General features: G+C 36.9%; 2 protein-coding genes across 2 annotated transcripts; both read right to left on the bottom strand.

Moving 5' to 3' along the window:
• Positions 1 to 570: 570 nt before the first annotated feature.
• Positions 571 to 11568, bottom strand: LOC144448219 (peroxidasin homolog). Its single transcript, XM_078138372.1, has 6 exons — positions 11508 to 11568; positions 10363 to 10629; positions 6317 to 7946; positions 2239 to 2444; positions 1108 to 1349; positions 571 to 597 (listed from the first exon to the last, which is right to left on the bottom strand). Exons 1-6 carry the CDS (start codon positions 11566 to 11568, stop codon positions 571 to 573), a joined length of 2433 nt encoding a protein of 810 aa, XP_077994498.1.
• A 1424-nt stretch (positions 11569 to 12992) lies between these two features.
• Positions 12993 to 21688, bottom strand: LOC144448424 (patched domain-containing protein 3-like). Its single transcript, XM_078138668.1, has 2 exons — positions 20542 to 21688; positions 12993 to 16462 (listed from the first exon to the last, which is right to left on the bottom strand). Exons 1-2 carry the CDS (start codon positions 21545 to 21547, stop codon positions 14517 to 14519), a joined length of 2952 nt encoding a protein of 983 aa, XP_077994794.1. The 5' UTR covers positions 21548 to 21688; the 3' UTR covers positions 12993 to 14516.
• Between the last annotated feature and the right edge of the window lie 4042 nt (positions 21689 to 25730).

A 25730-nucleotide genomic window follows, 5' to 3' on the forward strand; every position in this document is an offset into this window, starting at 1 on the left:
ACGTAAATTCATGGGTAGTAAGGAAGTTTTTATGATATTTTATAGTGTAAGCACCAACATGACGTGTGTGTATGTATGTATGTATGTATGTATGTATGTATGTATGTATGTATGTATGTATGTATGTATGTATGTGTACAGGTGTCCGTGTATATATGCATTTGTTCCTGTGTATGTATGAAATCGTGTGCAGGGCATAAGCCAGTGTCATAAATTTGTAATTACCGCGTTTGGGTTCAGACATGACACTGTGTCGCTAAATACCCAGTTAGAGAAAATTTTTATTGCAATAGCTGGCATGGGCGTCAAGACAATAATTTAGACGCGCTTTTATAAATTTACGCCATCTCGTTTCAATAGCTATTGCTATCATTTTTCTGAGAATAAGAGAGTTTAGTGATGCGGGCATCACATTTTAGATAAGACGGAAATGTCATGACCCTATATGTTTAGTATTTTAAAAGATAGCGTGTCTGGGAAACAATTGTCCTCAAGGCCAAGGCGCCCGTTTGTTTCAAATTCAAGGAAGTAAGCGTCATTCACGTAATTTATAATTACATATAGTCATGTTTAGACAATAGACAATTCCAAGTTTTCCTGTAAAGTGGTTTGTAAAATTTAAGTTAGTCGAATGTTGGCTCTGGCCTTGAAGGGAGGCCGCAGGCCGAACTCAGGGCTTTGATAAATAAAGTCTATGTTCCAGTTCATACCACATATATCGTCTCGTATGCAGTTTATAATTTTATTACAAGTCTTGCTGATACTAGTCTGACGTACAGCTAAACGAACTTGGATTGAAGGACATATGGAGACATAGACAGACAGACACATAAGCATGTATAAATGTCAAATGATTATACATTTTATGCCATGGATCTAATGTATGTAACAGTGTTTTTACTAAGGTTTGGGAACCCAGGTGGCAGAAAGGGATAAAGATGGCAGTGTTTTCCCACACAGTCAACGGTAATTATGTTTGGGAACCCGACATGGGAACCCCGGTAGATTTCACCTACTTGCCGCCCTTAGGAAAAACACTGAATATGTAAGCGCGTCATATTTATAAGCGTATATATGTCTGTATTTGAATCAAAGTTTTTAACTTACTGTAATAGCAACCGAAAACGAACACACTGCACCGTTACCAGAGCTATCAACAGCTGAGTAGGATACTTTAGTGATACCAAGATAGAAAGGATCACCACTATCACGTGTACTAATGATGGTGATGTTACCATTCATGTTATCTGTGACGATGGGAAGATTCCAATGTACTTTTACTTTCTTCTTTCTTGGTGGCATTGCCTGATTTATATCGTCTGGACATTTCAAGACAGGAGACTCTTTATCTGTGATTGAAAATATCGGAAGCAGATACATAGAATATATATAAAATATGACGTCAATCACCCTTTGACAGAGATGGGCTTGTAGGACATCCTAGCCCAGATACGTTAAGTCTCGTGTTTAGACTGGCACCAGTCCTGAGGAAGGTTTTTATTGTCTTATCATCTTTACATGTTTTGAATTTGTTATTCATTTCAAATTTGGGGTAAGGAAAATGTGGTCAGCTTTCTTTCTTTTTTTTTATTTTACCCAATTTCTAGTAGCCTCCCAAGGGACGTGTCAGTCACCGGCGTTCAGATGTTATCGACCAGTCCTGAAATATATTAATTGTGGTCACTAAACAGTGACCACAGAGAGAATGACAGAAAGGTGCACAGGTGCACTCTTCACCGAGGTCAACGATATTTTTTTATAATGGATGGCGCAACCAAGTCGATCTACTTAGGAACGAGGTTAGTAATTCTATGTAGGATAAAAAGCTAAATTCGTTTACGGGGGGGGGGGGGGGGGTGAGCTATTTAGTTGGGTCTGTTTTGTACCCCTAAATACAAAATATTTCTAAAAAATGTTTCGCGAATAAATGCATGGCACTAAACTAAAGTAAAATGTTAAAAAAAACTACTTTTCCCTCACAGCATACAGGCTTTGTTTTCACAGCACTACATATTGATGTGAACTTTGGGTGTGCTATCAGAAACACTTTTCAATTTTGGCCAATTTAGTTAGTAGGGGTGCGGTTGGGGGGGGGGTGCTGATGTCTAACTAAAAGAGTCTAGTTTTCTTATCCTACATTGAACTATTGACCTTGTCCCTTACCGAAGTATTTTGTTGCAAAAAAAGATCTCGGAACGTCGTACTAATTACTAGTATTCGTCTATATAAGAATCTTACCAGAATTGTCATGTCGCCATGCTGTCAAATTAACAGATGGGATATCTATGCAATTAATGTAGTCTGCCTCGTCGTTCACCTTAAGAAACACGTCTTTCTGAACTCGTTCTATATTTGTGTTATCACAAATGATTCGTGACAATGTAGACTTCTTAATCTCTTTCAACTGGACATAAGATAAAACATCGGGATTTTCGTACCAGAACCTTTAGAAAAAGGCAGTAAGAAAAAAAATAAACATCTTCATCAGAACAATACATGTAGTATATATTATGATAGGACAAGGGGACTGATTTATCGATCAGTTTGTTGTGATGGCAACTAAATCAAATTAATGTCATAATATCCTTCACCACTTTCATGACATTTGTGAACAAGAAGTTACACCCAAGTATTCTTGGAGTATGCAAACATGAATAAATCCTAATAAGGATTTTAAACTATTTTTCGTCAATATCTTAACTCCCTTTTGGAAGCAAATAGAAAAAGCAAACATAATAGTTGAACAGAGTGTTAGACATTTACGAACATAATAGTTGAACAGAGTGTTAGACGTAGCATTTACCAACATAATAGTTGAACGGAGTGTTAGACGTAGTATTTACCAACATAATAGTTGAACGGAGTGTTAGACGTAGCATTTACGAACATAATAGCTGAACGGAGTGTTAGACGTAGTATTTACCAACATAATAGTTGAACGGAGTGTTAGACGTAGCATTTACGAACATAATAGTTGAACAGAGTGTTAGACATTTACGAACATAATAGTTGAACAGAGTGTTAGACGTAGCATTTACGAACATAATAGTTGAACAGAGTGTTAGACGTAGCATTTACGAACATAATAGTTGGAGTGTTAGACGTAGCATTTACGAACATAATAGTTGAACAGAGTGTTAGACGTAGCATTTACGAACATAATAGTTGAACAGAGTGTTAGACGTAGCATTTACGAACATAATAGTTGAACAGAGTGTTAGACGTAGCATTTACGAACATAATAGTTGAACGGAGTGTTAGACGTAGCATTTACCAACATAATAGTTGAACAGAGTGTTAGACGTAGCATTTACGAACATAATAGTTGAACAGAGTGTTAGACGTAGCATTTACGAACATAATAGTTGAACAGAGTGTTAGACGTAGCATTTACCAACATAATAGCTGAACAGAGTGTTAGACGTAGCATTTACCAACATAATAGTTGAACAGAGTGTTGGACGTAGCATTTACGAACATAATAGTTGAACAGAGTGTTAGACGTAGCATTTACGAACATAATAGTTGAACAGAGTGTTAGACGTAGCATTTACCAACATAATAGTTGAACAGAGTGTTGGACGTAGCATTTACGAACATAATAGTTGAACAGAGTGTTAGACGTAGCATTTACGAACATAATAGTTGGAGTGTTAGACGTAGCATTTACGAACATAATAGTTGAACAGAGTGTTGGACGTAGCATTTACGAACATAATAGTTGAACAGAGTGTTAGACGTAGCATTTACGAACATAATAGTTGGAGTGTTAGACGTAGCATTTACGAACATAATAGTTGAACAGAGTGTTAGACGTAGCATTTACGAACATAATAGTTGAACAGAGTGTTAGACGTAGCATTTACGAACATAATAGTTGAACGGAGTGTTAGACGTAGCATTTACGAACATAATAGCTGAACAGAGTGTTAGACGTAGCATTTACGAACATAATAGTTGAACAGACTGTTAGACGTAGCATTTACGAACATAATAGTTGAACAGAGTGTTAGACGTAGCATTTACGAACATAATAGCTGAACAGACTGTTAGACGTAGCATTTACGAACATAATAGCTGAACAGACTGTTAGACGTAGCATTTACGAACATAATAGTTGAACAGAGTGTTAGACGTAGCATTTACCAACATAATAGTTGAACGGAGTGTTGGACGTAGCATTTACCAACATAATAGTTGAACGGAGTGTTAGACGTAGCATTTACGAACATAATAGTTGAACGGAGTGTTAGACGTAGCATTTACCAACATAATAGTTGAACAGAGTGTTGGACGTAGCATTTACGAACATAATAGTTGAACGGAGTGTTAGACGTAGCATTTACGAACACAATGAGTGTTGGACGTAGCATTTACGAACATAATAGTTGAACAGAGTGTTAGACGTAGCATTTACCAACATAATAGTTGAACAGACTGTTAGACGTAGCATTTACGAACATAATAGTTGAACGGAGTGTTAGACGTAGCATTTACGAACATAATAGTTGAACGGAGTGTTAGACGTAGCATTTACGAACATAATAGCTGAACAGACTGTTAGACGTAGCATTTACGAACATAATAGTTGAACAGAGTGTTAGACGTAGCATTTACGAACATAATAGCTGAACAGACTGTTAGACGTAGCATTTACGAACATAATAGTTGAACGGAGTGTTAGACGTAGCATTTACGAACATAATAGCTGAACAGACTGTTAGACGTAGCATTTACGAACATAATAGTTGAACAGAGTGTTAGACGTAGCATTTACGAACATAATAGCTGAACAGACTGTTAGACGTAGCATTTACGAACATAATAGCTGAACAGACTGTTAGACGTAGCATTTACGAACATAATAGTTGAACGGAGTGTTAGACGTAGCATTTACCAACATAACAGTTGAACGGAGTGTTGGACGTAGCATTTACGAACATAATGAGTGTTGGACGTAGCATTTACGAACATAATAGTTGAACGGAGTGTTAGACGTAGCATTTACCAACATAATAGTTGAACGGAGTGTTGGACGTAGCATTTACGAACATAATGAGTGTTGGACGTAGCATTTACGAACATAATAGTTGAACGGAGTGTTGGACGTAGCATTTACGAACATAATAGTTGAACGGAGTGTTAGACGTAGCATTTACGAACATAATAGTTGAACGGAGTGTTAGACGTAGCATTTACGAACACAATGAGTGTTGGACGTAGCATTTACGAACATAATAGTTGAACGGAGTGTTAGACGTAGCATTTACCAACATAATAGTTGAACGGAGTGTTGGACGTAGCATTTACGAACATAATGAGTGTTGGACGTAGCATTTACGAACATAATAGTTGAACGGAGTGTTGGACGTAGCATTTACGAACATAATAGTTGAACGGAGTGTTAGACGTAGCATTTACGAACATAATAGTTGAACGGAGTGTTAGACATAGCATTTACGAACACAATGATTGAACGGAGTGTTAGACGTAGCATTTACGAACATAATAGTTGAACGGAGTGTTAGACGTAGCATTTACGAACACAATGATTGAACGGAGTGTTAGACGTAGCATTTACGAACATAATAGTTGAACGGAGTGTTGGACGTAGCATTTACGAACATAATAGTTGAACGGAGTGTTAGACGTAGCATTTATGAACATAATAGTTGAACGGAGTGTTAGACGTAGCATTTACGAACACAATGATTGAACGGCGTGTTAAATTTACAAGTGTATGGAAATTTATTCAAAAATGATAGCCTGCGACAAGTCCCGTAGCAAATTGAGCGATAGCCTGCGACAAGTCTCTTGGCAAATTGTGCGATACACCTAACAAAATACTTCGGCATCACACAGGAGCCCTGAAAGTCCACCATAAACTTCAAAGTGGAACTCGACCAGTGAACAGATTAGAAAAGTTGACATCTGCTAGTATATGCATTATGCTCTGATTGGATGTTCGCTTGATCTTAGAGATCAAATTGATGAAACATGAATGCATAGGCCTAGGGGCCAGGTGGGATAAACAGAGTTTTTGAAAAAAATTATTTCCAGGATTTCTAGTATAATTTTGTTTTGTTTTTCTCTACATCTCAAATAAAGTTTAATATTACCAGGAAAATTGATTATGATAGGGAAATATGGAAAGACAGAGGAAATGATAGTTATGATGGTAATCATTGTGTGAAATATAGAGAAAAACAAGAAAATGATGTTAGAAATAGTGAAATCATGAAAAAACACACCTGTTTATCCTTCCTTGCCCCTGTTATGAATTGAAGTGTTTTGACCAGGAAAAATAACTGTTTACCTGTCACCATTTCTTGATCTTCTAAATTGCTTAACCAATAAACATTCAAAAGTTGGTCCCATAACAGATCCGCCAATGGGGTCTTCCAATAAGGCACCAATGAATAGATCCACATTGTCAGGATGGCCATAATGCTCCTGTAATTTGCCACGAACTGTTGAGTTAGAAATTTCCGTGAACTCACTAAATGTCTCGGCCTTTTTAAGTCCACAATATTTCCTCCATGTATTGTACTCCGGTAAGGCGTGATCTCGGCCACGTTGTATATCCAGTGCATGTAAATCCAGAGACAATTCGTCTGCGGTCTCAAACAAATGTTCCGTCAGTTCGTCGGATATTGGGGAACTAGGATTCAAGTCTTTTGCACCAACTGCAAAAAGACCCCGGATGATTGGATCGATCCCACCCTCCTCTATAATTCTCCAAGGTTGGAAGAAACCTTCGTGGAGATGAATGTTACCCTCCGCAATGGGTTGGAAATCCGTATCCAAGCGTGCCATGATTGGTGATACTAATCCGTGAGCGAACCTAAAAGCCGCTGTGGCAAAGACATTTATGGCTGTGGAATCGATTTTGTTATTGTATGTCGTGTACGTCCCTAGTTTCATCATTGCACTGGGTCCAAAAATACTTGGTAAATACCCTGTATAAGTGATATGTTCAAATTCTGCTTGCACGATTGATTTAGCTTCTTGGTACAACGTGTCACTATCCCAGTGGTAGTTCATGTTAGCCAAAGCTGTTGCAATACGATTGTGTTCCCGTGTCCATAAGGTGTGCAGTGACGTCAAAGTTGGGATTTCGTTGGCTCTGACATCACCAGCCACGAAACAAGGACCCATGACTGTTCTCGTTTCTTCTGCGAAACATTTCATCGCTGGACTGGGATCCAAGGGCATTAGAGGGCGCCCTGTTGCAGCTTCTGCTTCACCAACTGCTAGGAATCCTAAATGTGAGTCCATGTCTCGTCTGCCAAGTTCAATGTGGTTAGTACTACCGTAGATATGCGATGCGTCTATGTAAGAGCTAACAGCTGTTAACTGTTGTCGATAAATAGTGCGTTTACCATTCGACGACGGATTCCCTGTTCCGCAGACAGCACCAGAGCGAGTGAACTCCAGGCACGTTTGTTCGGGTCGCCTCCTATCGTCAAGGGGTAAGGGAATCGGAAAACATGGTGACAAATTTTCGCATATTTCTTTGCAGCTTACACCCTCCGTGAATGACACGTGACTGGGATTAGAAACAGTGAACTGCATATCATGCGCTAAGAATTGTCCCCATACTACGTTCATAGCTGTGATGAATTTATGTTCTTCGACTTCGTTGCTGGTTGCAATGTCTGTCGAAACGGCCCGTGGATTGGGTTTAAGGTAATTATTGTAGAGTTTTTCGGGATTCCAGCCTACCGGTGTGGAATAATCGTCTTCGTATATAGGATGTAGAAGTCGTCGGAGAGGTTGAAACGCAGAACCACGGTCAGGTTGACGGAAATTGTTGCACGTACCGTCAACAGTACGGTATTTGGTATTAAAGATCAAGGCACTAGCACACTTTTCCACTGCCAATTGATTCACCAAACAACCAGACTGGTGTACCACCTGATCTCGTTCTTCGGTTGTTAGTTTTCCTATGTTTACAATAAACAATGATGTTTTTGAGTTATAACAAAGGATTGAAATACATTGTAATATTAATATTCGAATCATTTTGATTTCCAATTTAGCTAAGTGTTGTTTTTAAAAAAAAGGAAACGATGACACAGACAGACACACGGAGAGGCGCAGACATCACCATATTACAACTTTCTCTATCGTTGAAATCGTGTAATCATGACTACTCGATGGGTATCACAGGGAGATACTCATGGTAAAATGACGTTCGACACACACACACACACACACACACACACACTCACTCACTCACTCACTCACTCACTCACTCACTCACTCACTCACACACACACACACACACACACACACACACACACACACTCTCTCTCTCTCTCTCTCTCTCTCTCTCTCCCTCTCTCCCTCTCTCTCTCTCTCTCTCTCTCTCTCTCTCTCTCTCTCTCTCTCTCTCTCTCTCTCTCTCTCTCTCTCTCAGTAAAACGTGGCCTTAGTAATGCATTCTTTGATATTATTCTATTGATGGCACACTTTCCAAGTTTGTGTAAACTATCATATAAAGTTCAAATACTTCTAGCTGGGGCCAGGCTGAGTTTATACAATTTATGGCGAAAATTTTGCTGCACGTTTAAAAGTTACTCGCGGTATTCTACTTACCAATGCATACTTAATTATCACTTGCAATTGGCTGCACCCAAACCTACTATTAAGATATAGCTAATAAATGATTCGATGACATAATTGTTATACGCCAAATGCCTTATGACACTGCAAGAAGACAATTATAATGACATAGAAGGCATGCACTGAGAAGACAATTATAATGACATAGAAGGCATGCACTGAGAAGACAATTATAATGACATAGAAGGCATGCACTGAGAAGACAATTATAATGACATAGAAGGCATGCACTGAGAAGACAATTATAATGGCATAGAAGGTATGCACTGAGAAGACAATTATAATGACATAGAAGGTATGCACTGAGAAGACAATTATAATGGCATAGAAGGTATGCACTGAGAAGACAATTATAATGGCATAGAAGGTATGCACTGAGAAGACAATTATAATGGCATAGAAGGTATGCACTGAGAAGACAATTATAATGGCATAGAAGGTATGCACTGAGAAGACAATTATAATGGAATAGAAGGCATGCACTGAGAAGACAATTATAATGGAATAGAAGGCATGCACTGACATAAAACATTATAATAATAAATAGTTTATTCGAGGTTTTATGTATTTCTTCTCAAGTAAAATGATTATAAACTCAGCTTGTACCACTTTAACAGTTACTACTTTTCTTTACAAATCCTGCTATTCAGACTATACCTATATGTTGATTTTCCTTTGACATAGCATACCCAGCCCAATGGAATCTTTCCACTGTAAAACATCCCCAGCCCAATGGAATCTTTCCACTGTAAAACATCCCCAGCCCGATGGAATCTTTCCACTGTAAAACATGGTTCTACTACCATGTTTTAGTTTTCTGACATGCATGTTAATATAAAACAAAATTTATCATAACAACCCACACCGTTACAGACTTTATCGAAGTAGGCTAGACTGGATATAAGTGGATACGAACTAATCAATGTATTGATACATGATGATGGTCCATTCAAATTTCGTTGTTCAATAATCTTGACATGGTTTCAGAATTCATACTACGATAACAAGATCGTGATAGTGCCATTACTGACGGTGTCACGAGTGTTAGAGACAATATGAGAAATGGGTAATTTATTTTGGATATTTAATAAATAAAACAACTTTGCGGTGTTTGTAAAAAAGAAAAGAAAGTAAAATAAAAGACCAAGTTCGTTTTTGTTACTGAAATTGCTAAAAACATAAATATATCCTGTAACAAGTGTGTTATTGTAAGACTAGTTCCAGTAACAATCTAATATAATTGTACCTGTGTTATTGTAAGACTAGTTCCAGTAACAATCTAATATAATTGCACCTGTGTTATTGTAAGACTAGTTCCAGTAACAATCTAATTGTACCTGTGTTATTGTAAGACTAGTTCCAGTAACAATCTAATATAATTGTACCTGTGTTATTGTAAGACTAGTTCCACTAACAATCTAATATAATTGTACCTGTGTTATTGTAAGACTAGTTCCAGTAACAATCTAATATAATTGCACCTGTGTTATTGTAAGACTAGTTCCAGCAACAATCTAATATAATTGCACCTGTGTTATTGTAAGACTAGTTCCAGTAACAATCTAATATAATTGTACCTGTGTTATTGTAAGACTAGTTCCAGTAACAATCTAATATAATTGTACCTGTTCAGTTATATAGGTCACGGTCTACTGTTAACCTTGACATTTTCGCGATGGGAAACTTTTGGTTTTTTGTAGGTTTTGAATCAATTTCCAAACCAAAACAACTTACGTCCATGTCCATTGATAGGTTTTATTTCACCATCGACTATTTCGTTTGATTTCATAATGTCCATTACAGTTTCAACCACGTCCTCTGTTTTGATCATTGCAGCGGCTCTCATTGATGGATATTTGAATATTGTCAAGAAGTCACCAGGTGTTATTGGGGTAAAGCTCTCCAAAGTCTCCTGTGTTTCCTGGACAGCTTGCTCTACATTGACAGTGGCGTTTTTGATTGCCACTTTGAGTGCACCAATTTTAGGATAGGCATCTTCCACTGAAATGATCAATTTGAAAACCGTATTTCACGGCGTTTAGAATTCGTGAGGGACGGCAAGGGAGAGTGGGTGAAGAGGTCTGTGGTGTGTTTCTACTCAGAAATGTGAAATAAGGAAGATATCCTTAAGGACATAATGTGCCTGGAAATCGTATGACATATTTTGAACCTCCATAGAGAAAATGAAAAACCAAAGAAAAACAAAACACCTTTGGTCTTGGAAAAAGGGTTATAGTTACATGTATGTTGTGTTCTTCGTTAACTTAGTAATTGCTCAGATCACTATAGTGATCTGGGATAATTGCAAGGAGTGTTTTAGAGGGCTGAGGGTGGGGTGGGGTGGGGATATTGTGATGGGTTAACCCCGTCGATGAAATAAACTATACTTCTAACTTGTTCATGGCATGTTTTCGATTTACTAGGTCGAAAATGAAGTTTTAATATCAGGTCTGTTTTAATATAGGTTACACTCGTAAATAATGATTATTCGAAAAAAAATTACTATCTGAAAGGTTTGCTATAATTCCAACAAAGAGTGGTCTGTATTGTTTGATAATGTGTAGATCTAATTTAGTTTAATTGGTTTGATATTAGATAACATGGTCACCTGTCAACAGCCAGCCAATCAGCAGTGCTCAATGATTGACCACCCCTGGACCTAACTGAAGCCGGACAAAGTCATCCCATGCACTCTGCCCTCTTAAGATAAGTTAGGGGTGTTACGGGTACATCACGGTTTCGTTCGATTTAGCACAATATTTAATTTGTCGTACATGGATATTTGTTAGAAATCAATAATATATGCAGGATCACCACCTGTAGCAGAATGGTTAATATTCAGATTCTGTTTTTATGCATACAGTAGTTGAATGTCTCACCTGCATATCCAGCGATAACAAATAAACCTCCAATGAATATCAACACCGCTATGTAGCACATGCTTATATTTCACTCGAAACCCCTTTACAAGTAGCACTCTGCCACTAGTAGGTCTTCTGAAATGAAATTACACTGCAGGAAGCTTTTTTCGACCTGTAGCTTGATAGCAAGAAAAAAAGCCAACATCGTATGAAATGGCTTTCGCGTACAATTCGTAGTAAAAGCTGATCTGGACCTCTATGAGAACTTTTCACCACATCGTGTACATGATATGTGTATTCCAGGCAGAAGCAAATGTGACAAAATAAAGACTTGGCTCAAAGTATTTGTAGTAGTAGACAGAGAATAAAAGAAAACTGTGCCAGTATATATTCTGATGCTACTAAACCGGTTAGTTAAGTTATTTTGACATGCTTTGGGCCAAGAACAAGTCCAATTCAAGTTGCCAGTAACGGTTCAGTGCGGTTCAGTTCAAGTTGTCACTCTATAAATGTTGGGTAACAGAAAAAAACACCAGAAATTAATAAGCTACAAAAAACTTAAAAACAAAATAACATAAAATGTGTTTACTAAGGAATGTCAAAAAGCATACCTGTATCACGGGCGACTGTTCGTATTGCTGTCGAGGACAGAGTTATCGAAAAGGCCGACTGTGTCAGTGTAGCTGCATTCGACTCGATGAGTGCACCCGGGTCTACGCCATCCAGTGCACGTTTTCTCCAGGTTAGTCAATTGGCGAGCTTGGGGAAACTGCAAGAGCGCCCTCAACGTCATTGCTGCTCCACGCCTATATAATAGTACTTAGGATGTTTCGTGCTATGCCATAACATATATATATGTATATATAATGTCAGATCGTGCCCTACTTGTCTTTGTTAAATATTCATTCGAAACGTCAAGATTGAATTTATTTATCAGGACTATATTCTACTCATTACTTTTGCACTCCTATGTATGTATGTATGTATGTATGTATGTATGTATGTATGTATGTATGTATGTATGTATGTATGTATGTATGTATGTATGTATGTATGTATGCGTGTGTGTATGCGTGTGTGTATGTATGTATGTATGTATGTATGTATGTATGTATGTATGTATGTATGTATGCATACATGCATGCATGCATGTATGTATGTATGTATGTATGTGTGTATGCATGTATGTATGTATGTATGTATGTATGTATGTATGTATGTATGTATGTATGTGTGTGTGTGTATGTATGTGTGTGTATATATGCATGTATGTATATTTGTGTGTATGTGTATATATACATACATACATATGTATATCCCGTGTGTGGGGGTGAGTGGGTTGTAATTCGATTTCAATAATAAAAGACAATGTGAACACTATGCTTTCCTAGGATACTTTTATTGTCACGATGTTTTGCTTTTTAGTCATAAAATGCTAGGTGAAAATGATCACGTGTTATTAACACATCAAATAATAATTTACATATATAGTATATTTCTTTGCTTTTTATAATATACAATCCTTGTGAAATAATTGAACAATATTTCAACAAGATAAAATATAATTGCATTGGTTTGTACAAATCGTTCACGTCACAACACCAGCCAAACAACGCGGGCAAGAATTGACATTTCCATCCTCGCTCAACAGTTACGATGAGGGCAGCCTATAGCACGGATTCATCTAGTAGTAATTTTACATCATTTTGTAATTCTGTTTCTGGGCTTATTCATGCATTGTATTGCCACTGCAACTTTTTCGAACAAACTGAGATAAAAACAATTTCTAAAAATATCTAAAAGTTCACAGTTATTTCTAAACAAATGTGGAGCTGAGACATTACTTCTAAATTTCAATAAATCACAGATGACTGAAACTTTCTCGTACCAGTGGAATTCTCTAGAAACACTCTGTGTTACATTGGAAATATTACCATAAAATTTAGATCAACAGCTGTTAATACGCAAAAAAATGAAACCCATGTATACTTCCTATGAACTTAATCATTGCACGTCTGCGCTTCGAGCTCCTCGGAGATGAGGCGCATTACAAATCATCTTATTATTATTATTATTATTTTCGATTTTTTTTTTGCATTGAACAAAGCACACTTTTAGCGATAAATAGTTGTAGGGATGTTAATTTACCCAAACAAAGTTCTATCAGTAAAACATCTGAAAAATAAGCTCTGGTACAAACACTGAAATATAGGTCACATGATATTACGTACAAAGGTTTGCATTGTACGTCATGCATAGTATATTTCACGGCAGTGAAGAGTCTGAAGACTCGTAAATCATTGTCCCTTTTACGACCATAGTTATCAACATTCCCTCAAGCAGAATTATTTTTCGTCAAAGCGTAAAAACGAGACGAAGTAAATTGAGTCTATGTGGAAAATGATGATACAAGAATAACTAAAAAATGTAGAAGTGTTCACTAAAGTTTGGATGAGCGTTATGTTCACACAAACAAAATTCTGCTTTTCTCTTTTCAAAACAAATGCAGTATGTTTACGAGTATTCATTTTATCATATATGGTATCTTCAACCATCAAATTCTCCTACATTGCACAACACACAAATATTTCTAAAAAATAAGACTGTAAATAATTGCTATTTCAGACAATGTAAATAATAAAAGTTGCATTGCTCTACCACTCTACCGCTGAAGAGGTGTATTACATGAAGAACGAAGTAGTGATGCAAATAATGATGTCATCATTGACCGATGGGGACGTACATTACAACGAAGTAGTGATGCAAATAATAATGTCATCATTGACCGATGGGGGCGTACATTACACCGAAGTAGTGATGCAAATAATGATGTCATCATTGACCGATGGGGGCGTACATTACACCGAAGTAGTGATGCAAATAATGATGTCATCATTGACCGATGGGGCGTACATTACACCGAAGTAGTGATGCAAATAATGATGTCATCATTGACCGATGGGGCGTACATTACAACGAAGTAGTGATGCAAATAATGATGTCATCATTGACCGATGGGGGCGTACATTACAACGAAGTAGTGATGCAAATAATGATGTCATCATTAGAGGCAGCCAATCCTGATATCGATATTAGTTCTACTTGTCTAATACCATAAGCACCTTTCACACTATTTGGCGTGTAAAGTGAACGCGGTCTTTCAACTCCTGCCCTATCGAGAGAAGCGGTCCTTTGAAGTTTGGGTCGTTGCCGATGATACGATGTAACAGGCTGCCACAAATCCCCCTCTGAAAAAGTTCCCCGACCCCTCATTCTCTCCTCGCCATATTCACGGTATATGGGATTACGTACAAGTTCAAATGGTTGGTGATTTGAGTTCGCTAAGTATTCTCCTAGTTCAAAGTCATAACCTTGCTGCTCCAAATCACTGCGCTTTTTCTGAGATGTATTGACAGATTTCTTGGGACCAATTAAAGTTAGAAAGACGGGAAGGAAAACCAAACCGTGTAAACCACCAAAGATTATTCCGAGTGATACCGCTTTAGAAATCGCACGAAATGCGTAATTTTGGGCAGCTGAAATCAAGGATATAGACAACAGGGTCGATATAACGCTCTGTACAATTGGCAGGCCAAGAAGACGCAGACTCTGGACAGCTCGTTCATTGCGAGATTCTCCCGGTGAAATCACGAAAGCATACGTGATGTGAGCCGAGTAATCAACGCTGAAACCTATAGTTATAACGATGGTGATCATGGAGACGAAGTCAAGACCAACATCCCATAATGCCATGTAGCCTAGAACACCAGTAACGATTGAGGCAATTGATATGACGACATAGATTCCACATATAGGTTGTGGTATAAGTAGAAACGAAACAAGTAACATACCAACAGTTGCGATAAGTACGTTTTGAATCGTACTCGGCAGAATAGAATCAAAGTGGTCGTCGAAAACAAACGTCGGGTGATACGCAACCATTGGTATCCATGAACTTTCGGCTATATTTCGAGATTTGTGTAGGAAGTCACGTTTCACCTCGACCGACCCATTCGCAACGTTTCGAGAAATCATGAGAAATCGTGATGATTGAATTGTCATATTTTGAGGTCCGAAGGAAAGATCAAGTTGATAGTGCTCGAACAACGGCGAGTTAAGAAATTGTTCTCGGAGTATTAACAAGAAAGTCTCTTCATCAGGGTAAGTCAAACCAGTTTGGTTCAAGAAAAGTAAATAATCCAGCAACCAACACTGGGTGGTATATCTGCCTTCGTTAAAAAAATATTCACTCTCACCGGCATTTGTGACTACATTTCTAACTTCGTTTTGTACGGTGACATTTGAATAGTCATGAGGTTTGGTAATCACAAATTGAACCACAGGGCCGTAATCTGCTAAGTATTTGCTCTCAGCTTCATAGTACTCTATACTATACGATGTATCTAGAGCTAATTGTTTTGGACTTACTCCTTCTGAAAGATGAAGACATCCCCAAGCCGCTACACCAATATACCCTACATATATAACAACAGTTAACAACTTAACCCACCAATGGGTTATAAATGGTCCGTAATATTTAGCAAAGAACTGAGCCGCAATGTGTTCCGAAATGTTATCTTTGTCATCGCCTCTGTTTTTAGACAGTCCACCTGCACAGAATATTCTGTACATCTTGGACGGAGCCTCAACTCTAGGAAATACCCTTTTCATTGTAATACAATGCCTGTTTTCTTTTTCCCGATGACCAATCAATGCCATGCAACCACCAAAAAACGTTATTTGGTAAAGATAATCAAATACTATGGCAACGCCACAATAACAACAAAATATCCTGACCGAAGGAAAGTTAGAGATGGCACCGACACCAAATGCTAATGCATCTGTTAAACTGGTTATTGTAATGGACAATGCTGCTTCTGAGAATGTCTCTCCTAGCCGTTCTGCAACTGAAAGTCGTGGAGATGTCGTCCGCCATGATGCTATCATTATGAACATGTCGTCAACTCCAACACCTGTGGATAAATAAATAAATAAATAAATAAATAAATAAATAAATTAGTATTTTCACAAACCTACTTGTTGCCTAGCTTGCTTAGTTTTTCGCATTATAAACGTTTGTCTTTCGCAATGTCACTGACGGATTACGTACGGTGGAAATCATTTCAAAGCGTTTTGTAAACAGTAGCTTGCTTTTCGCATAACTAGTTTTTTCTTCCGTATGCAAATTAGTTCATTAATATGCAAGGCGCTTGTGACTCAATTGGAACAGACCAATTCGTGTAGTACTTAACAAAAGTTGGTGTAGTAGAAAAAAGCTTGTATTTGATTTAATCATCAGTGTTTCGGGAATTTGCATTTTTGCTTTAGGTCGCCAAGCTTGTCGATGTCTCTTTCAAGTCACGGTTTGCAATAATGAAAAGTATGTACTGATATATCTTATATATATTACTATTAAACTAAAAAGTATGTAAAAGTTGTGAATATATTTCGGCATTTTTAAAAAAAAAATGTTGTTGTCTTTCTGATTCGGAGTTCGGAGTTTTATTTTATTTCCTTCCTATTTATTGGGGAAAATATGCTTCGACCCTAAGACAAGATACTCGTCGATAAAAATACTTCTGTGATAGTTTGGCGAGGTATAAACGAGGTAAATGAAGACAATTATAGGTGAAGTACTCGAATACAATATGTAGACTGTACTCGTTGTGTATTAATCTAACTGACATTTTTGAAAGTCTTTATTTCTTTGGGATGTGACTTTACATGTAATAAAGAATTGACACAAAGATACTTTGGTAAGAATATTTACACGGAAATATAGGTAAATTCTCACTTTAAAAAAAAAAAATTACAAAAATGTCGCCGGCTTAAACTACGGTTGACCGGGTCACCGGAAACACACTATTTTTTTATTTGACTTTAATATTGATTTGGAGGTAACTTAGAACTATTGGCAAGCCTGTGTAAATAAATCATTTTAGCCGAATCAATAATGACCCCTTTATAATGACGATATTGATTGGTGGAAATAGTTCCTTGGCTAGGACGAGGGCATATCTTCTAACAACTGTTGGGTTGTACTCAGCATGAGTGAGTTGAATACCATGTGTCGATTATAATACTAGCATTGCCTAACGCTATGGATCGTTTTTTATCAGTTTTAAATAAAAACTAAAGGCAAAGCACAAGTTGAATAGAAATACTATCCGGGACATCGTTTGTTTTCTGCTATAGTCTTAATGGTTTTTACAATACTATACATTTATAGCTATGAGGGCATTAGCAGACGTCTATTACCCCGAGGGCTATTATGAAGCAAATATTTCCCTAGGCTGAAAGGATACATTTTTTTTAAATTCACTTTTGTAATATCTATTTAACGACTAGATCTTGATATCAATAAAGTGTGAAGGCTGGTTGGTGTTTCTAGATCGTGACGACCTTTGTGTTCGTTGTGAATTGGGCAGAGTTTTGTAACACATGAAGCAAAATGTTCTCTTTTTGTCGTATCTGTCGATTGGCGGCAAGTACATTATGCTGGGCAACTCCTTGGGTTGCAAGTCACAATAATAAATCATCAACAACAACAACAACAACAACAACAACAACAACAACAACAACAACAAAAACAACTACTACTACTGCAACTACTACCACCATCACTACCACCAACACCACCACTACTACTACTACTACCACCACCACCACTATTACTACTACTACTACTACCACCACCACCACCACTACTACTACTACTACAGTAACTACTACTACTACTACTACTACTACTACTACTACTACTACTACTACTACTACCACTACTACTACTACTACTACTACCACTACTACTACTACTACTACTACTACCACTACTACCACTACCACTACTACTACTACTACTACTACTACTACTACTACCACTACTACTACCACTACCACTACTACTACTACTACTACTACTACCACTACCACTACTACTACTACTACTACTACTACTATTACTACTACTACTACTACTACTACTACTACTACTACTACCACTACTACTACTACTATTACTATTACTACTACAATAACTACTACTACTGTGTCTTTCAGCCACATAACAACACTTCTAATCCTATACTGGTCATTATATAATATTCAGCCATGATGTTTCCCAATTCACAATGTGGCGATTGATTTCTATTCTTCAAAAAACAAAAGTCCTTTTCTATCTGTGTTTGAAAGCAACGTTCTCGTTTCACTTCAGCTGAGATCTATTTATGTTCAGTACTGTACAGTACTCGGAAATTTGGTTTGTTTTTCGTATCACATTGCTCTGTAACTCTGGGAGTAAGGTAGGCCACGACGGCGCCATCAACCCCTGTCAGGAGCAAGGCCATTGAGGGCTGAGCGACAAGACGTATCTTATAGTGTAATATCACATCAGACGACACATTGCAAATGTATGCTATCATCACCTTATTACTTATGCATCTATGAACATCCATGGCCATCAGTATCCTGTATGTATGTCACTAGATGAATATCACGTTTGTAGTGGTGTTTTAAATTTATAACCTTACATTTATATATTAGTGGTATTTTCAACGAAGCTACTATTTTTGTCTTGTGACCTAGTGCACCATATGTTTGAAATGACATTAATAATTTGTCTGTGCCAAATATGAAATATCTGTTATTTCAATCATACAACTAATTATTGAATAAAATAAAGCTGCATGAATTATAACATATGAATATATAATATATATATATAAAATAAGCTACTTAAACATGGTGTGTATGTATGTATGTATGTATGTATGTATGTATGTATGTATGTATGTATGTATGTATGTATGTACGTACGTACGTACGTACGTACGTACGTACGTACGTATGTATGTATGTATGTATGTATGTATGTATGTATGTGCGTGTGTGTGTCAGTCTGTCTGTCCGTCCGTCTGTCTGTTTGTCTATCTGTCTGTGTATGTATGTATGTATGTATGTATGTATGTATGTATGTATGTATGTATGTATGTATGTATGCATGCATGCATGCATATGTACTAGTATGTATGTATGTATGTATGTATGTATGTATGTATGTATGTATGCATGCATGCGTATGTATGTATGTATGTATGTATGTATGTATGTATGTATGTATGCATGCATGTATGTATGTATGTATGTATGTATGTATGTATGTATGTATGTATGCGTATGTATGTATGTATGTATGTATGTATGTATGTATGTATGTATGTATGTATGTATGTGTGTGTGTGTGTCAGTCTGTCCGTCCGTCTGTCTGTTTGTCTATCTGTCTGTGTATGTATGTATGTATGTATGTATGTATGTATGTATGTATGTATGTATGTATGTAATGTATGTATGTATGTATGTATGTATGCATGCATGCATGCGTATGTACTAGTATGTATGTATGTATGTATGTATGTATGTATGTATGTATGTATGTATGTATGTATGTATGTATGTATGTATGCATGCATGCGTATGTATGTATGTATGTATGTATGTATGTATGTATGTATGTATGTATGTATGAATGTATGTATGTATGTATGTATGTATGTATGTATGTATGTATGTATGCATGTATGTATGTATGTATGTATGTATGTATGTATGTATGTATGCGTATGTATGTATGTATGTATGTATGTATGTATGTATAAATGTATGTATGTATGTATGTATGTATGTATGTATGTATGTATGTATGTATGTATGTATGTATGTATGTATGTATGTATGTATGTATGTATGTATGTATGTATGTATGTATGTATGTATGTATGTATGTATGTATTTATGTATGTATGTATGTATACCTATCATAATCAGTGCTGCATACATGTATCAAATCATTGATATACCTATTGTCACATGTTGGGTCATATGTGTAGTGATACAAAACAATGTGCTAAGGGGCCCTGGTATTGCACATGTATATAGTGTTTGTCTGTGTCTAAGCTCATGCATAGATAATGTCATGAATATGTATACGTATCGTTTGGTATATTAAAGCTTACTTCTATAACAAAGCGACCCTACAATTTCAAGTTGTACTTACCAAGTGTAAGGAAAGGCATGCCAATCACCAGATGAATAAATGGTACTCCACATAACAATAACAAACCGAAAGCTGATACAACGGCAAGTAATGCTGATATTACACCCAGTATACCAAGAATAGGTTTACTTGTAACCCAGTCAGACATCATACATGTACACACAGCAAACGTTGTTAGCAACAAGAAAGCAATGACGAGATACGGTATCATGTATTCTATAATAGACACGAAATCGTCATCTAATGTCTTTGAAACTATAAACGAAATATCAATGTTGTTAGATTCAAAGTTCAAGGCCAAGTCGACGAATTTATCTTCCCATTTACCACTGACGTCATCAAGTTCATCTGATCGTAAGGAATACAGCAAAGACATCGCTTTGGCTGATTTGATGATATCTGTATTATTGAGATATTCAACTCCACCAAGACTTCCCCCGATGAAATACTCCATACCTTTTACGACTGTGACTGGATATGAAATATGGAGCACATTAACATAACCAGCGTCATATTTAAGTAGCTGCAATAAAATATTTGAATCAACGCAGCTCGTCTTCCATTTCCCGCAAATATCCAAATACCTAAATTTCAATTCATGGCCATTCCTTGTGTGTGACACCGTTATGTTTTTGACATCATGGTCAAATTTAAGAATTTCAGCCAGGGTTTTTTCTTCCAATACATTGATGCCATTGTTCTCTTTCGCTTTCACGATGACGTGAGCATATCTCCCAATGTCTGTGACTCGAGTCGGTACGAAGCCGCCATCATAATTGAAGTGGAAATGTTCCTTGATTTGTTGGCGATGTTTCTTCGCTGGTCCGTTATCAGGGCTAAATAAACTTTCGATATCAGTGTCTTGTGTAAAACGTAAACCACCCAACGCTAATAACAGAGACACAATTATCGGAATAATAATGAACCAAACGTACCGGTTACCGACAACGACACCTAGTCTACGGAGAAGCCGACTCACTCGTTTTTCAAGACAATCAAATTCCATTTTGACATAAAAGCTGATGATACTTTATCATTAAGGCGCCTAGACTGCAACTGTAGTAATACACATGTTGACAAGATTTGTTCATCGGCGTGGCAAGCTTTTATCACCGGTGACAGACACTCTAAGTGTCAAACAAGGTGACCTTTTCCCGAGATGACCTTTCACGCATGCGCACATTCCACTGAACTTTCAAATCATTAATATTAAATTACTGTCAGATTACTCTCAAGGACAGACAGTGTTCTAGTATTAAGGACCGGTCAGGTTCTTCGGCCGGGGGGGGGGGGGGCTGGTCGTTGATTGGTAGGGGTGACACCCTGTTTTTGAAATTGGCAATATGTGGGGGAGGGGGGGGGGGAGTCATCCTATAAAAGAAAAGACTGGCTATGGGGTTGGAAGAAAACATCAATTTCGCCTATATTCTTTAATATATTATTACTTCACACGATGATACATGTATGTGTGTGCGTCTTACCTACCACACTAGCTAGTTACATAAGGGAGTGTCCAGATTTTACTTCCGGGGGGGGGCGGAGGATTTTCAGGGGGGCATCAATTTTTCCCAGGAAAAAATAGGGGGGGGGGGGGCTAAACAAAAATTTCACAATTTTCTAGGGATCATGGAAAAAAACATTAGTATTTAATGCAACATAAATTGATCTGCAATTCTGGCACTTCTCAAAGTAACTTGTCTGCGAGGATGTGCAAGACTTGTTTCATCACTATCAGTATTATCATCAGTACATGAATTTTCTGAGCGATCAGTATCACAATTGTCTCCATCACAGCCTAGAACATGCATTGCAGAAGAGTCACTTTCAGTCTCAGAGTCACAACTATCTGTTTCACTCATGTCCATGATATTAGTTTTAATTTAATTTTAGTCAGTTTTCTAGATCTAAATTCTACTGTTCCTATTATGTGAGTGGATACTATGTCTAATTTTTCTCTTTTTAATTTTCTCTTTTTGGTAATTAATGCTCATCAAGATATTTATCTAACTCTTTCACTTTCATTTTTCAAGCGTTCCACTCAAGAACAACTTCAAGCAGTCATAGTCATTACATTTCTTGTTTTCTCTTTTTCTATTGCTCTTCCCAATGTTTTGATCTGATATTTTTGCCAAGTGAAATCCCATAATACTGGAAATAGAATTAAAACTTGTCTATCAGTATAACAGTATAACAACAAGCACAAATGTTGATAGTTAAATTATTTCAGTTTTTGACTATTCAATCCAATAATAAAAATGTTCATATTAACACTAAGTCTTGCATTGTTGACAAGCTGAGCAACACAAACCAGCACTGGAACTAAAGTTGTATTCAATATATATCTAAAAAGTAGAACAGTTGTGAAGTATTTAAAGTATACCCACATTGCCCAATGGAAATATATGTTGTTCTTGTCATTGTGCATGGAATGGTTACAAATGTATCTTCTTTTTTTCAGTATAATGATTTACCCTGTAAAAGTTTATACACAGAATTTGAGAAACTTTATGTTATTATGAGTATTTATTTATTTTAGCACAACTGAACAAAGGTTCAAAGGCTATAGGCATGGTACTGAAGCAATGTATGTGTGTGTGTGTGTGTGTGTGTGTGTGTGTGTGTGTGTGTGTGTGTATGTATGTGTGTGTGTGTCTGTCTGTCTGTCTGTCTGTCTGTCTGTGTCTCTGTGTGTGTATGTGTATGTATGTATGTATGTATGTATGTATGTATGTATGTATGTATGTATGTGTGTGTGTGTCTGTCTGTCTGTGTCTGTGTGTGTATGTGTGTGTGTGTGTGTGTGTGTGTGTGTGTGTGTGTGTGTGTGCAAACGACTTAAAGTTAAAGTCCAAAACAGATATTTTCATTTTCCTTTCCTTCATATCAGTACATTTCATACAGTTGTGCAGAACCATTGATGCTATTTTTAAGTTTTATACATAGAAACATTTAAGTTTTTTTTGTATGAGTATTGAGTTTTCGAAGTATTCATAATGGCAGAGAAGGATTGGCGCTTTACAATAAACGTCTTCTTGTTCATTGTGAGGTTTATACTCTTTTGTAAGTGTATGCATGCATGCATGCATACATACATACATACATACATACATACATACATACATACATACATACATGTACATTGTGTTTGTATAATGTGTTTGTGTATGTGTGTAAGTCTATGGGGGGGGGCATGGAAAAAAATCAAGAACTTGCAGGGGGGCATCAATTTTTCCCAAGCTTTTGTAGGGGGCCATGAAAAAAATACACAAGGAAAAAGGGAAATCCTCCGGGGTCCCCCTGGAAGTAAAATCTGGACACTCCCTAACATTTAAATACTTGGCTGTTTCACAATCAGTAGCCATAGATTGCACTTTGGTGCAAAAGTTGAAAGTTCCGTAATGGTATATCTTCATAGATTGCATATAAAAGAAGTTAATATAAATCGTTCTACTCTTCAGTATGAAGGGATTAATACGCAGTGTATACTTTCTATTTCGAGCACGACATGTTATATTAACACTACAAATCACCACATCCCATCAGATTCCGGTTTCTTAATTACCAGTGAATTTGCCGTATCTGCAATAGTAATGCCGCTATGCCAATGTTATGCGAGTCATGCGAAACTCATTTAAAACTTACACTAAATTTAGCTTTTCAAAGCTGTGAAATATTACCTAGAAGGCTATGAATAACCTAATTTTTTAAAGTATTTTTGTGCTGTTTTGTAAAGCTCGGAAATTATTGTCTGAAAGGGTCTACATGGCCTAAAAATTGGCTTTAAAAGGGTAAAAGACCTCCAGAGCTTCTGGAGTGAGCCCAACCCATAGGACTCCCATAAGAATTGGACATATCCCCATCTCAAGCCCCCCCCCCCTCCTACCTGTTCCTGTCAAGATGCTATTAAACGGTTGAAAATACAATGTAAATATTTCAATCCAAGCCCATGACTGTACATGTAGTTGATAATTACATGTTGGTGCCGTCTTGTAAAGTGTGGAAATTGTTGCCCAAAAGGGTCTGAAAATCAAACAGCCTACAAATTGGCTTTAAGTGTCAGAAAACCTCAAGAGCTTCTAGGAGAGACCCCACGAGAGGTGTACAATTTTGATATCAAGCAGTCGCCCCACCTTTTATTAACTCTGTGTAGTCGCTAATTATATGATGGTGCTATTTGTTTGCGAAACAGTCAAGCAATCCACTCTAATTAACGATCAAATACCTGTCATGTATATACGAGTATATATATATATATATATATATATATATATATATATATATATATATATATATATATATATATATATATATATATATATATATATATATATATATATATATATATATTACTCGGTGAGTATCAATCTGCTAAGACAGTGCTCTATACCGCAGTGGCAAAGCGTAATAGTTTTGGTAGTACTGGAACTCTTTCTTGGTTGTAACTCGGAGTTTCACGCATTGTGCGATCATCAGACAAACTATATATATATATATATATATATATATATATATATATATATATATATATATATACAATGTGTGTATATATATATATATATATATATATATATATATATATATATATATATATATATATATATATATATATATATATAGTTTTGGTAGTACTGGAACTCTATATATATACTTCATTCTAAAGATATATATACTTCATTCTAAAGAATAAAGATCTAATAAGTCGTTACTCAGAGTTTCACGCTTCGATATATATGGGGGAGTGGTCAGCCTGTTTTCGTTGTCCCGATGGAAAATCCACCTACCTAATCCCCCCTCCTACCTCCACAGGCAGGAGAACCTGACCGGTCCCTTAGTATATTGTAAAATTACCGACACGGGCGCGAAGTGGGTTATCGTGTGTGCCACAGGTTGGAAATTTTCTTGGCAGTAGATTTCGGGGCAAATTGTCAAAAATAAGCAACACATCTTACTATACTTTCGACTGACACTAGTAATAGCCTCAGGACACACGTCTATGTTCCTGGGTCATCCTAAGGTCATGGGGTCCAGACCATACGTAAATACTAGCCACGGTACGCGGTAGAGATTGCGACCAATGACCTTGGCGATTGAATAACACACCGTGTCCCTGACTTACTGACAGATATTGGTTAAATTATACCTTTTATCATGTTATTGCAAGAAATAAACCTTGAACTCGCCAATTGCAT

The sequence above is a fragment of the Glandiceps talaboti genome, chromosome 17, assembly GCF_964340395.1.
Source record: "Glandiceps talaboti chromosome 17, keGlaTala1.1, whole genome shotgun sequence".
In the NCBI taxonomy this organism is placed as follows: Eukaryota; Metazoa; Hemichordata; class Enteropneusta; family Spengelidae; genus Glandiceps; species Glandiceps talaboti.

Bases quoted from the DNA above. Each gene is read 5' to 3' on its own strand.
- LOC144448219 (XM_078138372.1), bottom strand. From the start codon at position 11,568: ATGTGCTACATAGCGGTGTTGATATTCATTGGAGGTTTATTTGTTATC. The intron at 10,630-11,507 runs GTGAGACATTCA...TGATCATTTCAG, and splicing joins TGTTATCGCTGGATATGCAG to TGGAAGATGCCTATCCTAAA. The intron at 1,350-2,238 runs GTAAGATTCTTA...TTTCAATCACAG, and splicing joins ATGGCGACATGACAATTCTG to ATAAAGAGTCTCCTGTCTTG.
- LOC144448424 (XM_078138668.1), bottom strand. From the start codon at position 21,547: ATGGAATTTGATTGTCTTGAAAAACGAGTGAGTCGGCTTCTCCGTAGA. The intron at 16,463-20,541 runs GTAAGTACAACT...ATTTATCCACAG, and splicing joins CATGCCTTTCCTTACACTTG to GTGTTGGAGTTGACGACATG.